At 35.9% G+C, this 13,957-nt stretch overlaps 1 protein-coding gene across 3 annotated transcripts in view; it reads right to left on the reverse strand.

The window, feature by feature from the left end:
• CEP290 (centrosomal protein 290) overlaps positions 1-13,957 on the reverse strand; it is an 86,959-nt gene that overhangs the window by 6,316 nt on the left and 66,686 nt on the right. For 2 of the 3 annotated variants that reach the window (XM_027774314.1, XM_027774312.1), the window contains 7 exons: positions 9,912-10,046; positions 8,530-8,616; positions 6,438-6,602; positions 5,228-5,350; positions 4,129-4,301; positions 1,840-1,981; positions 627-700 (listed from right to left, as the gene is read on the reverse strand). In XM_027774314.1, the coding sequence (XP_027630115.1) occupies positions 627-700; positions 1,840-1,981; positions 4,129-4,301; positions 5,228-5,350; positions 6,438-6,602; positions 8,530-8,616; positions 9,912-10,046 (899 nt within the window). Of the gene's footprint in view, positions 1-626; positions 701-1,839; positions 1,982-4,128; positions 4,302-5,227; positions 5,351-6,437; positions 6,603-8,231; positions 8,250-8,529; positions 8,617-9,911; positions 10,047-13,957 lie in introns of all 3 variants that reach the window. The other variant, XM_027774313.1, reaches the window with a different exon arrangement.

The following is a 13,957-nucleotide window of genomic DNA, read 5'->3' on the forward strand; positions in this document are numbered from 1 at the left end:
CAGGTCCAGGACTTGAACCATGGTTGGCCATGTGGGAATCCAGCACCCTTATCCACCACACCACCTGCTGGCCCCACAAACCAGAAATTTAAGATTAGGTTTACCCATTTTATTTATCTACTATGTAAAAGAGCGACTGGCATAAGAAGAATGAAGTAAGACCTGATAAGCCTATTAGGTGGCAAATCTGAAAAATCCATGTCTCTTGCTGTAGCAAACCAGGTTATATTAAAAAATAAGGTATTTTTCTATGCAAAAATGCAACATAACTTTTCCAACCAGCCAATAATTGAAGACTAGTCAGTGGCATGGTAGTTGAGGTAGCTGGATCCTACATGTCTGAGTTCCCAATCTGGTGGCTTGGAGGACAAACTAGGTGCAGGTACATGTGTTTTCAGGGTCTCAAGGAGTGGAGAAGAAGTAGAGAAGAGGGGGTTGGGGGAAAAGTGGAGAAGAGGAGACTGCAGCATGGCCATTCCCCATGGAGAGGAGGGTACTTTTGTGCTTCCTTCTCCCCCCACCCCACAGAGTGTATTCACCCTTTAGCAGGATTAAAAAATAATAATAATAATTTTTATAAAGGAAGACACAAAGAAACAAAGTAGTTATATGAATATACAATGTACCTAAGAACGTGAAGCTCCCGTTTAAGGCCTTCCTCTGTCTCCGCAGCTTCCGGAACATGTTTGAGAATCTCAATCTTTAGGTACAATGAAAAGTTAGAAGATAAATGTGACACGGAAATAAGAACTTTTATAAAGAGACTATTATTTTCAATAATATTCTATTAACAGTTGGGATTTTAGAGGCATACATATGCACATTCGTACGTTCTATTCATTCTACATTCATTTGACAATGAACATTGCATGCCCTCACTGTCCAAGGCACAGAGTATGTAATAATGCACAACATAACCAAAGTCCCTTCCTGCATGATCCTTACATTTTTGGTGGGGAGAGACAGACGATGACTATGTGATATGTAAAATGATACGATGTGATGTGAGGATAGTGCTAGATGGTAGGAGGAATTAAAAGAAAAATAATCCAGGGTAAGAGGATAGGAGAGCCACAGAAGGTGATACACGGCTAGGGTTAGGGAAGGTCTTCCTGTGGAGCCTCCATCAAGCAGAGACATGAAGTGTGGGTGTGACCTTTGAGAGTATTTGGGTGCATAGCAGTCTTAACGAAGGATGTAAGTGCAAAGCCATGAAACTTGAATGTTGGGCTGTTCCAAGGACTAAAAGAAGGTCAATGTGGCTAAATCTTGTGAATGAAAAGTAGATGAGACTGGAGGAAAAAAATTAGGTGTTAGACAATGTATATCCTTACAGGCGATGAAAACAACTTTATATTTTATTCTAGAGTGATAGAGAACCACTGGAAGACTCTGAGGATAGGACTGCTCTGATTTGTTTTATTCTTTAAAATGAATATTCAACAACTGTGTGAAAAATAAACCAGAAATGGGGAGAAGTTAAATGATGCAAGAATGAAAGCTAGGACTGCAGTTAGGAAACTACTGCAACGGCTCAGGTATGAGGTAACAAGATGGGTAGTGACAGAGATGCTGAGAAGGGGTCACATTTGGGGTGTATTTTGAAAATAAAGCTAGTAGTTAATGATGAAAAAGATGTGGAGATGCAGAGAAAGAAAGCAAGCAATGATGACACAAGGTTTTTGGCTTAACGAAATGTGTGAATGGTGGTGCTACTCAGCTGGGCCTTTTGGGGAGAATTTAAAGAGGAATTCATTTTTATCTATGTAAGGCAGTGCAAAGAGTGTTTTGAGATATAATGCACTATTTTATCATTTAAAGACTAATTACACTACTTACCTGTTGCTCAAGGTCTTCAGTGTATTTCTTAACTTTTTGTTCTCTCTCTGTTGCTTCTCTTACAAGCTGCTTAAGGTCAGTAATGCTTTGATTTTTTTTAGCAATATCACTTTCCAATTCTTTCAACTTGGTTTCATACATTCTAAACATGTGTAGAGAAAAACAGTATACATATGGCAAATAATTCCTCTCACTGATTTAAAAGTCAGTTCAAATTACTACATTACAATAAGTAAAGCATCTTATGCTGTTAATTCTAGTCAAACCTTACACTATACATTTAGTTAGTGTTAAAAGGTGATGGTAAGGATAGGTATGCCTAATTAAAAGATGAGCTAATAAAAATAGAGTTAGATGTTCCCAAGATCATAAAAAAAGATAGAACCTAAATCTGGCCAAGTTTCAAATTAAGGCCTTTTTCAGACACACACAAAAACCCCCACAAAATAAAATTCGTAATAGCATATTTCCCATTACTAGACATATCCCAGATAGGGAAAAAACAAAACACCACTGGGAGAAGGAGCAAATGTGCAGCAGCATGGCAGCATGGGTGAGAGACTGACGTTACGATAGGGGAGGGTGAAGCTTGTAAAAACTCATAGATTTTTTTTTTTTTTTTTGGAGAGGTTTTTGCTATAGGGTGCGTGCACTCGCCAGACAGAGAGAGACATAGAGACAGAAAGTGAGAAATCACCCCCCCCCGGGTGGCTGGCCACGCTGCAATCCCTTCTCCTCCATTCTCCTCTCAGGATCTTGGGCACGCACGCACACGCGCCTGGTGTGAGTTTTAAGCCACCGGGTCCGGGACTCGAACCGCGGTCTACTACATGGGAGTCCAGCGACATAGCCATTATGCTAACTGCTGGTTCCCAAAACTCATAGATTTTTGACCATTATAGGAATGATCACCGTTCAAAAAAATCCAGACTTTAATTTTTTTTTAATTGGGTCAAATGGTTTTATAAGTACATCATACCTAAAGGAAAATAATGCTCACAACTGTCAAACTTTTCCAGAGAAAGAAAAAGACAAAATGCCCTCTAGCTAAGTTTCAAAGTCCAATACTGGTTGAGTATCTCTTATCTGAAATACTTGGTCCCAGAAGTGTTCAGATTTTGAATTTGTTTTGGATTTTGAAATATATATATACATATGTGTGTGTGTGCGTGTATAAAATAGAGAGAGAGACAGAGAGCATGAAGATAGCTACGAGATGGCTCCTAAGTGTGTGTGTGTGTGTGTGTGTGTGTGTGTGTATAAATAAAATGATATGTCTTGGAGATAGCATCCAAGTCTACACATGAAATTCACTTGTTTTATATGCAACTTATATACAAAGCCTGAAGGTAACTTTATAGATTTTTGTGTTGCAGCATTTTAGCTGTGACTTATTATATGAGGCCAAGATACAGAATTGTCCACTTGTGGTTCAGGCAACAGATGTGCTAGGAGAAAATAACATAATTTCATTCAAGATGGCTTTGATGAGAAAGAACATTGGTCACTGGCTTCTAGACTCTTTGAAGCAGCTACTTAAACCTGAAAATGAGAATGACGGCAGAACCTTCTACCAATTCTTAATGGTAATGGTAAAACACCCACGGTGACAGTGGCAACAGACATATGAATGTTTACTTGTAAACTCCCATCACCTCTTTCATAACCACAAAAATTAGTTCCACAGGCAGGAATCCCACACACCTACAGAAAGGATTCATATCATGTAAGATCAATTACCAGAAAGCGGAGGCCAGCAGGTCACTAACGCCGCAGCTCAACTCATTTGCTGTGGCTACCTGAACGGAAGTTGCTCAGAATACACTGTAACTATAAAAGTGCTGAAACACACCCCACATCCAGTGTGTCACAGCCTGTGACAGGACAGCTCAATGGTTCTTGGCTCATACTTGTGGAATAAAATGAGCACATGAAGAAGCTGAGTTGCAGTTGCAAAAAACTAGCACCCAGGAGAAGTCAGGCAGCATTAGCCTAGGCTCAGGGCTAACAGGAGCCTCATGAAACACACACAGCTCCAACACCTGAGTCCAGCCCCAAGTCTGTTCTACTCCATGTCCTGCCAATCTAGATAAACATTTTAAAGAGAGAAAATTAGCAATAGTAGGACAGAAGAAGAAAAACAAAACAAAACAAAATGAGTGTTGTATTAAAACAGACTGTCCATCAGGAACAAACTAGGCAATTAAGAATAGTATCATCTTTTACAAAAATGATGCCAGAACCAGATGAGATTAAACTTTGTACTAATTTTAAACTATTTATTCCTACCTTGTAACAACAATTGATTTCCAGCTCTTGCTGTCAGCACCTTCAAGTTGTGGACCTCTACTTTCTGCAAGCTGTAATCTCTTACTGGTCTCTTCTAGTTGAACTGTCATCTTCTCATTTAATATTTCTAAATTATTCTTGGCTATCCGTAATTTCTCAGCAGCTTCAGTTTCCTATCATTACAAGCTAATTAATACATTATGACATAACATTTTTCTCATATATGTAATGCATTCATAGTTATTATTAACTGAAAAACAAAAAGTAGCATGAAATCTTAAGTGCTGATTAAAACTGCAACAGCATTCAATGTTTTCCCTCCTCTAAAACAGCAATATGATCAGAATAAACAGAACAAATCATGTAAATGAGGTGAGAGAAATACATTTACAAGTACTTCTAATAGTTACTTTTGCTATTTTAATTCTTAGTAAAATTTTTAGAATAATGGGATAGTTTATGTCTTTATACATTTAAAGGATGCTTTGCTTTTACTCTGTAATACTTACAAACCTGGCTATAAGCACAAGAAAGTAAGAGTATTTTTGCTAGTAAACATCTATATTGAAGGCATAGTATCAAAATACTTTCAGATACTACTATTCTAACTAGTTTAAACATACTGATTTCAATATATTTGTCTACAGATAGGTATATATTTTTCCCATTTACATAGAAAGGAATCTTACTGTTTAATATACTCCTTACTGTTTATTAAGCATTGTTCTAAGTCATGTGTACAAACATTAACTCGCTTAAACCCCACAGCAGTTCTGTGGAATAGGCTAATTTATTATTGTTAATTTTATAGATGAGAAAATTGAGAAACAGAGAGGGGTTAGGTGGCTTGCACTATTATGGCTAATAAGTAACTGAGCTAGGAACTGAATGAAGATCAAGTAGCTTCTACATTATACTACCTTTAAATTTTTCAAGGCCCCATCACAGTGAAAGAATATGCTAATGCCAGACATAAAAACACAATTCTTAACCCTTAACATCTACTTTGAATAGTCATCCCATAAAAAAATCTATTTTAAATTTTTCAAGACATATTAAGGTAAAAATTAATAATTATAAATAGTCATAAAAATCATACTTTTTTAAGTTCTTTGCGAAGTCTTTCATTTTCAGCAACAACTTTCTCTGTGCCTTTTGTTTGGGATTCATAGCGCATGCTCAATTGTCGTCCAAGATGAACTTTAAGTTTTTCTAATTCAGCCTAGTAATAAAAAAGCCTCTGCATTATCAAAATAAGGAAATAAAAGATCATCTTGTAAACTCATAAAACTTAAAGTAGTTTTAGATATGATGTTTTATATGATCAGAATTAGAGTCTTCTAGATATCTTCTAGATATTGGTCACCTAGAACAGAAGTGCCCAATCTTGGCTACACATTAGAAATGGGCTAAAAACCTAAAAATAGAAACAAAAAGTCAACTCAATGCCTATGTTAGGACTCGCTTGAAATAAATCAATGTCAGAGAAGGGAGCGTGGGCATCTGGATTTTAAAAAACTGACACAGATTGGGAGCAGCAGTCAGCATAATGGCTATGTCACTGGACTCCCATGTAGTCGACTGCGGTTCGCATCCTGGACCCGGTGGCTTAAAACTCACACCAGGCATGTGTGCGTGCATGCCCAAGATCCCTAGAGGAGAATGGAGGAGAAGGGATTGCGGCGTGGCCATCCCCCCGGGGGGTGATTTCTTGCTTTCTGTTTCTCTGTCTGTCTCTGTCTGACGAGCGCACACACCCTATAGCGAAAACCTCTCCAAAAAAAATCATAAAAAAAAAAAAAAATCAAAAAAAGGGACAGACACAGATTGGGACCAGCAGATGGCATAATGGCTACATTGCTGGACTCCCATGCAGTTAACTATGGTTTGAGTCCTGGACCTGGCGGCTTAAAACTCATGCCAGGTGTATATGCATGTGTGCTCAAAATTCCAAGAGGAGAATAGAGGAGAAGAGACTGAGGTGTGGCCAACTGCCCTGAGGGGGTGACTTCTTTCTCACTTTCTGTCTCTGTCTCTCTGGTGAGCACATACACCTTACAGCAAAAAAAAGAAAAAAAAAAGACACAAGTAAATAGTCCATGCTTCTAGGGTAAGAAACACTGATCTGGAAAAACTAAGGACAATCAAGTGTAACTACCCTTATTCTTGTTTCTAGGAAGTTTTTTCTGTATGTATACAATATGTACTACATCCATTAAAGTCATTTTATACAGTATGAATATATTTAAAAATTTCCTTAAAATTAGGAGGAAAAAATTCCCACAAAATAATTGCATTTAAAAAATTACCTTCAATTTTTCATTTTCCACCTCAATATTAGCCATTTTTTCACTGGTTAGTATTCCTGATGCTTTTTTCAATTGTTCATTTTCTCTCTGGACTTTTTCAACTACTCTTTTCATTAAACCAATGGTTTTTTCCAATTCTGGAATTGTCTTTCCACTTCTACCAGACTACAAAAGAACATGTTAACTGTATTTAATCAAATATTTTAAATATAATATAAAGTACCAGTGTAACAGGCTTATCATTATACTCATTTTATTAATAATTCCCAACTTTTTTTTTTATTGCCAACTTTTTTGTATGTGCTCAGCAGAGAAAGAGAGCGAGACTGAGAATCCATCTTCGGGTCATGATCATGTTATAACTCTTTTTCCTCCATTTCTCAATCCTGTCAGGATTTGTGGTACCATGCTCATGTGCATGGCATTTTTCAAGACATTAGGGTTAGGATTCAGCCATGCATGATTTAATAGTTCCTGATGCACAACACTTAACCACTGTGCTATGGGTCTGGCTGAAATTCCTAAAATTTTATATCAAAGCTTGTGTTGCCCCAATTCATTCTTAAATAATCCATGGATTAGGAATTATAATTCTCACTTTACATACAAGAAAAGTGAGACCTAGAAAACTTGTTATTTTTAAATCATGCAGCTAATATGTAACAACTTAAATAGTCTATCCTTGATATCTGATCCAAATGAATAACTAAATAATCTGTTGCTCAAGTTTTCTCTAGCATACCAAGGTTTTCTGTATATGGAATAGCATAGAGAAATTGTGTCTGTAAAGAGCTCATAAGTGATCAAATTTTGACTGCAGCATAATAGAGGTAATTTTCTTAAAGCTAATCTTTTTTAGAAATTTAGTTTCTGTCCAGTATAAACAAATAGAAGAACCATTTGAAATAAAACACTGTGTAACAATATCAACAGAGATGAGCCACAAATTAGTTAAGTTCAGTTATGACTTAAAATAACACCCGTTTTCAACAATTGAGCAAAATGGTGTGCTTTAATTTTACTGTATTTCAAATTAATTTTATTGTATTTAATTTTATTGTATTTTAGGCAAGGAATAATCCTGAAATATAAATTTTTACATACTTTTAATATATATGCTTTTATGGTACCAGCAGTTGGTGTAATGGCTATGTCACTGGACTCCCACATAATAGACCATGGTTCGAGTCCTGGACCTGGTGGCTTAAACTCATGCCGGGCGCGTGTATTTACGTGCCCAAGATCCCGAGAGGAGAATGGAGGAGAAGGGATTGTGGTGTGGCCATCCCCCCTGGGGGGGTGATTCCTTGCTTTCTGTCTGTCTGTCTCTATCTTTCTGGCAAGCACACATGCCCTATAGCAAAAACCTCTCCAAAAAAAGAAAAAAAATATATATATGCTTTTATAATTAAATAGAAAAGGTCAAATTAACACATTTTTTATACACATGAAACAAATGTTGCTTTCAACAAGATATTTGTTCTGTATACTTTTCTAATATTCTTAATATTGTCACTGACTGAATCCATCATGTATTTAATATTATCTGAGTGAATTTTGTCTCATGATTATTCCTCCTCATTTGTGACATTTACCAATATGAAATCCATAGGGAATTAAATCTTTGTCTTTGGTCTGATAAACACCCCTTATTCATTATACGTAATAACATAGGAAGAAAAATTTTTTTAAAATACAAAAACAAAAGAGGGGAGAGGAATACATTTGGAATGCCATCGAGACCAAAAAATACAGCTACAAAATATCATAACTGGATGAAGAAACAGAAGTTACCTCAGTAAACAAGGACTTCTGGAAGTTAAACATTTCCAGGGTGTGGTGGAACATGCAATGAAAGAGAGATAATATTGTGGTCCAAGTGAAATAAAGAGCATGTAAGGTATAATAGATGATAAAATACATTGAGATCCAGAAGAAACTTGATGATGTTTTACACAGCAGATGCAGCAGAATCAAACTGCAACTGGAGGCAGCAATAGTATATCACTATTAGGACATATCTGAACTTCTCATTAACAGCTTCTCACTTCGGAAAGCAAAACAAACATATGGCATACCTTCATGTACTCACCCCTCTAACGTGGCCAAGTTTGCGCTCAACTTCTGCTTTTTCTTTCTTAAGAAATTCACACATTTCCTTCAAATCTCTTACTTGATTCTACAAAAGCAAACGTAAGAATTTTACGTAGCTACAGTTATTGAAAAAGGAAAGCAAACAATTCATCTGAATTATCAGTCCCTTCAAATGCAGCCAAACTAAACATCTAAGTCTCTATGCCAGCAAGGAAGATTTTGGACTAAGATTTATGTTGAAGTAATACAAGACTATGTTGTATATGAACTATTCAGAAATAGTTTCTGCATTATTGCCTTAGTATACAATATAAACTTGACTTCATAACGCTATTGTCCCATAAAGTATACATGTAGATCCTTACCCATGTAAGGCAGAGAAAAAGAAATCTGAACTTCTAACACTGGTTTTCTCAGGGTAAAGATCAGAATGAGAACCAGCTTAATTATATCATCACCAATGGAGTTAACAGGGTGCTAATAGTCTACATTAGAAAACAGAACCAAAACAATTACCTAGCCGACAGAAGAAAAAATTCTCATAAATAGGATAAGATTTGGGAAAGCAAAGATGAAAAATTTATTAACATCAGAATAAACTAACATTTCTAAAGAAACAGTTATCCTAGTGGTAAGGGTGTAAGGATGGCTGGATCCCACATGGCCAACTACACTGTTTGAGTCCTGTACCCAGTGGTTTGAAAAACATGCCTGGTACATGTGTGTGCACACCCAAAATCCTGAGAGAAAAATGGAGCAAAAGAGATTATGGCATGGCCATTCTCCCTTGGAGTGATTTCTCACTTTCCCTCTTTATTTGTCACTGTCTTCAGTGAGCACACATGCCCCACAGCAAAAGCTAAAAATTAATAATAAAAAGTATAATTAATGTAATACATCACATACCTTCTCACTTCTTGACATTTCAACTTGCACTTCCTATTTTCTGGAGCTCTTTTCTAGTACCTATATGACTCACTTAATTATCTTTCCACCAGTTCTGTTCATATATATCTAGTGAAAGCCCTCCCTTACTACATACTAGAAGTGCACTCTTCTTCCCCCTCATACCCTTTACACTAATCATGCATTTTCTCCTTAGTACTTGACATCAGCAGACATAATACATACTGACTTGGTGACTTACGGTCAGCTTGCCCCACTACAGTGTAAGTTCCATGAACATAACCACTTCTGTGACTACTGCTTTCTAGCACCTGAAGAGTATTTGATACAAAATAGCTCTTCAACAAATGACTGCTAAATACGCATTTTTAAATTTTATTCATAAGCTAAATAAACATAACAACTGTGTGTAGGTGAGAGAGGTTATTTTCAGACATAAGAGTTTCTAACTGTAATAAAGAACATTAAATTTACCTTTAATCTTGGCAAATCTTTATTTGCTTGTTCGAGCTGAAATTTCAGTTCAATATTTTCAGACGACAACTTCAGGTTTTCCCTCTGAAGCTCCTGTTCTCTTTGACAATGATCATCTGACTCTATTCCTGAAGCCTTCAGGAAACAAAATTCAGAATATTTTCAGTTTAATAACAAAATACCACAAAAGATGTGCTGAGTAAAGAAACACTATGTCAAAATGGAACTTTTTTCTAAGAGGAATATAAGAAATTGCAGAGCTCTATAGAAAATCATAAGTTAGTAAGTTAGAATAAAACTCGTAGGTGAGGGACCAGCAGTTAGTGTAATGGCTGTGTCGTTGAACTCCCATGCAGTCGACCATGGTCTGAGTCCCAGACCCGGTGGCTTAAACTCACACCGGGTGCATGTGCGTGAGTGCCCAAGATCCCGAGAGGAAAATGGAGGAGAAGGGATTGTGGCATGCCCATCCCCCCTGGAGGGTGATTTCTCCTTTCTGTTTCTCTGTCTGTCTCTGTCTTTCTGGTGAGCACCTATAGCAAAAACCTTGCCCAAAAACAAAAAACAAAACAGAAAAAAACCTCGTAGGTGAAAGGTAATCTAGTTTATTTTAATTAAAATGGAAAGCAAAGACAAGTATGATTTATAATGTGTATTTAATGCCTTTTTACACACACACACACACACACACACACACACACACATTCTTACAATGGTTAAACTAATTTATGGTAGTTTTGCTAGTCCAAAATAATGTATGATTGTTATGTGTTATGGGTTGAATCATATCTACTGTCCCCTAAAAAATATGCTAAAGTCATAATTCAGTACCTCAGAATGGAAACTGGGTCTTTAAGGAGGTACTCAAGTTCCAGTGAGATCATCAAGGTAGACCTTAATCCAGTATGACTCATGGTCTTACAAAAAGGAGGAATTTGAAATTTGGACGCAGACATACACAGAGGGAAGATAACACAAAGACAAAGAGAAGGCAGCCATCTACAAACTAGGGAAAAGCTCTGGATAGATCTTTTCCTTATAGCCTTAAGAAGGAATCAACCCTGCAAACCCCTTAAATTTGAACTTCAGTACTCTGAGATTATAAATTTCTGTTGTTCATATAGCATACATAGTACTCTCTTATGGCAGCCCCAGCAAATACTGGGCTACAAAAAGAACGGCCTCAATTACTTCTCCCTTGAGAAAACATTTCCTCATTCCTAGGGCTAAAGGAATCACTCCCTCCTCTAAAATCCATTAGTATCGTATATATTTGTATTTCTCTTGGCATGAGGCTACCTTGGCTTATTATTTATATTCATTGTTTCCTCTCATTCTAAATTTTAAGTTCTTTAAATAATAAATCTGTACTTGATTATATTTTTCTAGACATCAGCTAGAATTTTCTTACAAGTTGAGTAGAAGCCCTACCTCATGGGATTATTACAAGCATCATATAAAATAACAGTGAAAGTAGTCAGCATGGCTTTAGTGTTTTCCTACACCTTCCCTTTTTCTTTCTATTGGCTCAGTGTGCTACTAACATAATAGAAGTAGCATAACAGTTCCTAAAACAACACATAAATATACTTTTGTAAAAAAAAATTTTTTTTAAAGGTTTTTGTCATAAGGCATATGTACTTGCCAGAGACAGAAGGAGGGAAAGTGAAAAATCATCCTCTGTGGGATGGCCACACTACAATCCCTTCTCCTCCATTCTCCTCTCTGGATTTTGGGCATGTATGCACAAATGCCCAGTTTGACTTTCAAACTGCAGAGTCCAGGACTGGAACCATGGTCAGTCATATGGCAATCCAACACCTTAACCACCCTGCCCCCTGCTGGTCATCAAAATATAATATATTAATATACTATTGTGCATGGCTCTACAATATCTTTTTAATTACTAGTAGCTTAACTACTTTACATTGTAATTATTATATATTCATCCTTAGATTAAAAAAAAGTAACACACACACATACACAAAAACATTCTTAGGCATTGATAAAAGAGCAGTAAAAATAATCACAAAATAATATACGGAAAATTTAAAAAAAATTCTAGGCAAATATTTGATTCCAAGCTGAGGCATGTAACAGAACATTGAGAGAAAGACTGTATTTCTGTTTGAAGGAATGCACATGCATATGCTAATGCAGTACCAAGACAGAGAAGACAGATATTTTTGTTATTGTCTATAAATCATACCATTTATTCAGATGACTCAAGTATACATTCTGATTTCACTACTACTAGGTTACACTAGGCAAATTCTTCCCCTTCAAGGGTCAGTTTTTCCATATTTTGGATAATGGCATTAAGCAGGATTAATTTTTAAGGTCTCTTCTGATATGAAAATCTGTTAATTTCTATGACTACATAAACAGAATTCTTGTATAACAAACCTCAAGGGACTTCTAAACTCCTTTACAGAGGAATCCCATTAAAAGCTACACACTCCTTGAAATAAAATTCTGAGTTAATGGCAGTTAGAGTTAACACACAGAAGTCTCAAATTCTCATTTATTATCTAGTGAAAGATAGCACTGTGAATTTGATAACGAAAAAAATAAGAATTAAATCATTTTTATCCATTTTAACACTTAAGAGTCTGATTTCAGTTGATATTCTGGAATACCTGAGGTTGAAAGGTTAAATAAAAAAGATAAATGCTATTTTTATTTCTATCAGGAATATACTTTTCTTATTCTGTCTTTTAGAGTAAACTGACCAAAAGCAGTGTATACATGAAAAATTCATAACTGTAAAGTTAGACTTGGATTAAAATCCTGCTTTGGTATCTTCAGAATCAATAGAGATATACTTAGTTTCCAAACCTCTACATAAAATAGAAAAAATTTCTCAAAGTATTGTGAGAAATATATTTAGGCACAGGTACTAATACAACTTAGTCAGCAACACATGAAAGTTATCTTTTCTCATTACAAAACACTAACTGTTGTAAAACATGGCAAAAAAAAAGAAAGAAAGAAAATATACCAAAGGAACTTGTTATATATATGAGGATGTTGCACAGACTCATATTAAAATGTTACTGATATTATTCACTGTAGTGAGATTTTGCTTATAAATACAGCAGGTTGAATGAGGACTTTCTAAGGCAAAATAAATACCGCTTAAGGGCCTTATTTGTGATACTCACTTAGTTATAAGCCATTTTAAAGTAAATACCAATGGTTAAAAAAATGAGTACTAAAGTGAATTAGGTTATGTAGAACCAAGAATATCTACTGTAACTAGTCAAACACTAGGGCTTAAATCAAAGTCCACTAATAATTTTTTTTTTTTTTTACAAATCCAGTATCTTTTTTCTATGTGCAATATATACTTTTACTACCTGCCACAAGAAACTTCAGCTAAATATAAAATAAAGTACTATCACATATCCAGACCAAAGACATTTCATTTCCCAGCTGGACTGATACATCAGCTTCCTAATTCACCTGTGCACCATCCTCAGAACACTGTTCACTGTATCAGCAACTGCGGCATAACCACTGTCTCCCAGAGCACATTGCCCTGGATCTGTGTAGCTGTTGTGACTCACATTTTCAGCTATATGTCCCTTTTTTTTCTTCATTCTTGCCTATCTTACTCTCCTTCTGTATGCTGCTATTTATCATTTTTATAACACCCCTGATTCATTTTGTCAACTTTAAGATCTGGTTCATTTACAAAACTGCAGTTAAAATCTTCCAGAGTATCATTACTTCATCTGAATGGACTTATTGTTTGGTGTTGTCTCAAATTTATTTAACTCAGCAGGTGTACTACTTTGATTTTCTTCATCACTGTAATTCATTCCTGCAACACCACAGACTGATTTCTAGATACCCAATGTTGTCACTACCATATATCCTCTTCTCATTTTTAATTCCCTTTTCCTTTTATAATTTTATCTTTTATTATTATTTTAATTTCTTACAGAGCATATGTGTTCACCAGAGAGAGACAGAGAGAGAAAGTGAGGAAGCAAGCTGCCACGTCCAGCACTCAAACTGCAGTCGGCCAGTCCAGCACCTTA

The sequence above is a fragment of the Tupaia chinensis genome, unplaced genomic scaffold, assembly GCF_000334495.1.
Source record: "Tupaia chinensis unplaced genomic scaffold, TupChi_1.0 Scaffold000423_1, whole genome shotgun sequence".
NCBI classification, from domain to species: domain Eukaryota; kingdom Metazoa; phylum Chordata; class Mammalia; order Scandentia; family Tupaiidae; genus Tupaia; species Tupaia belangeri.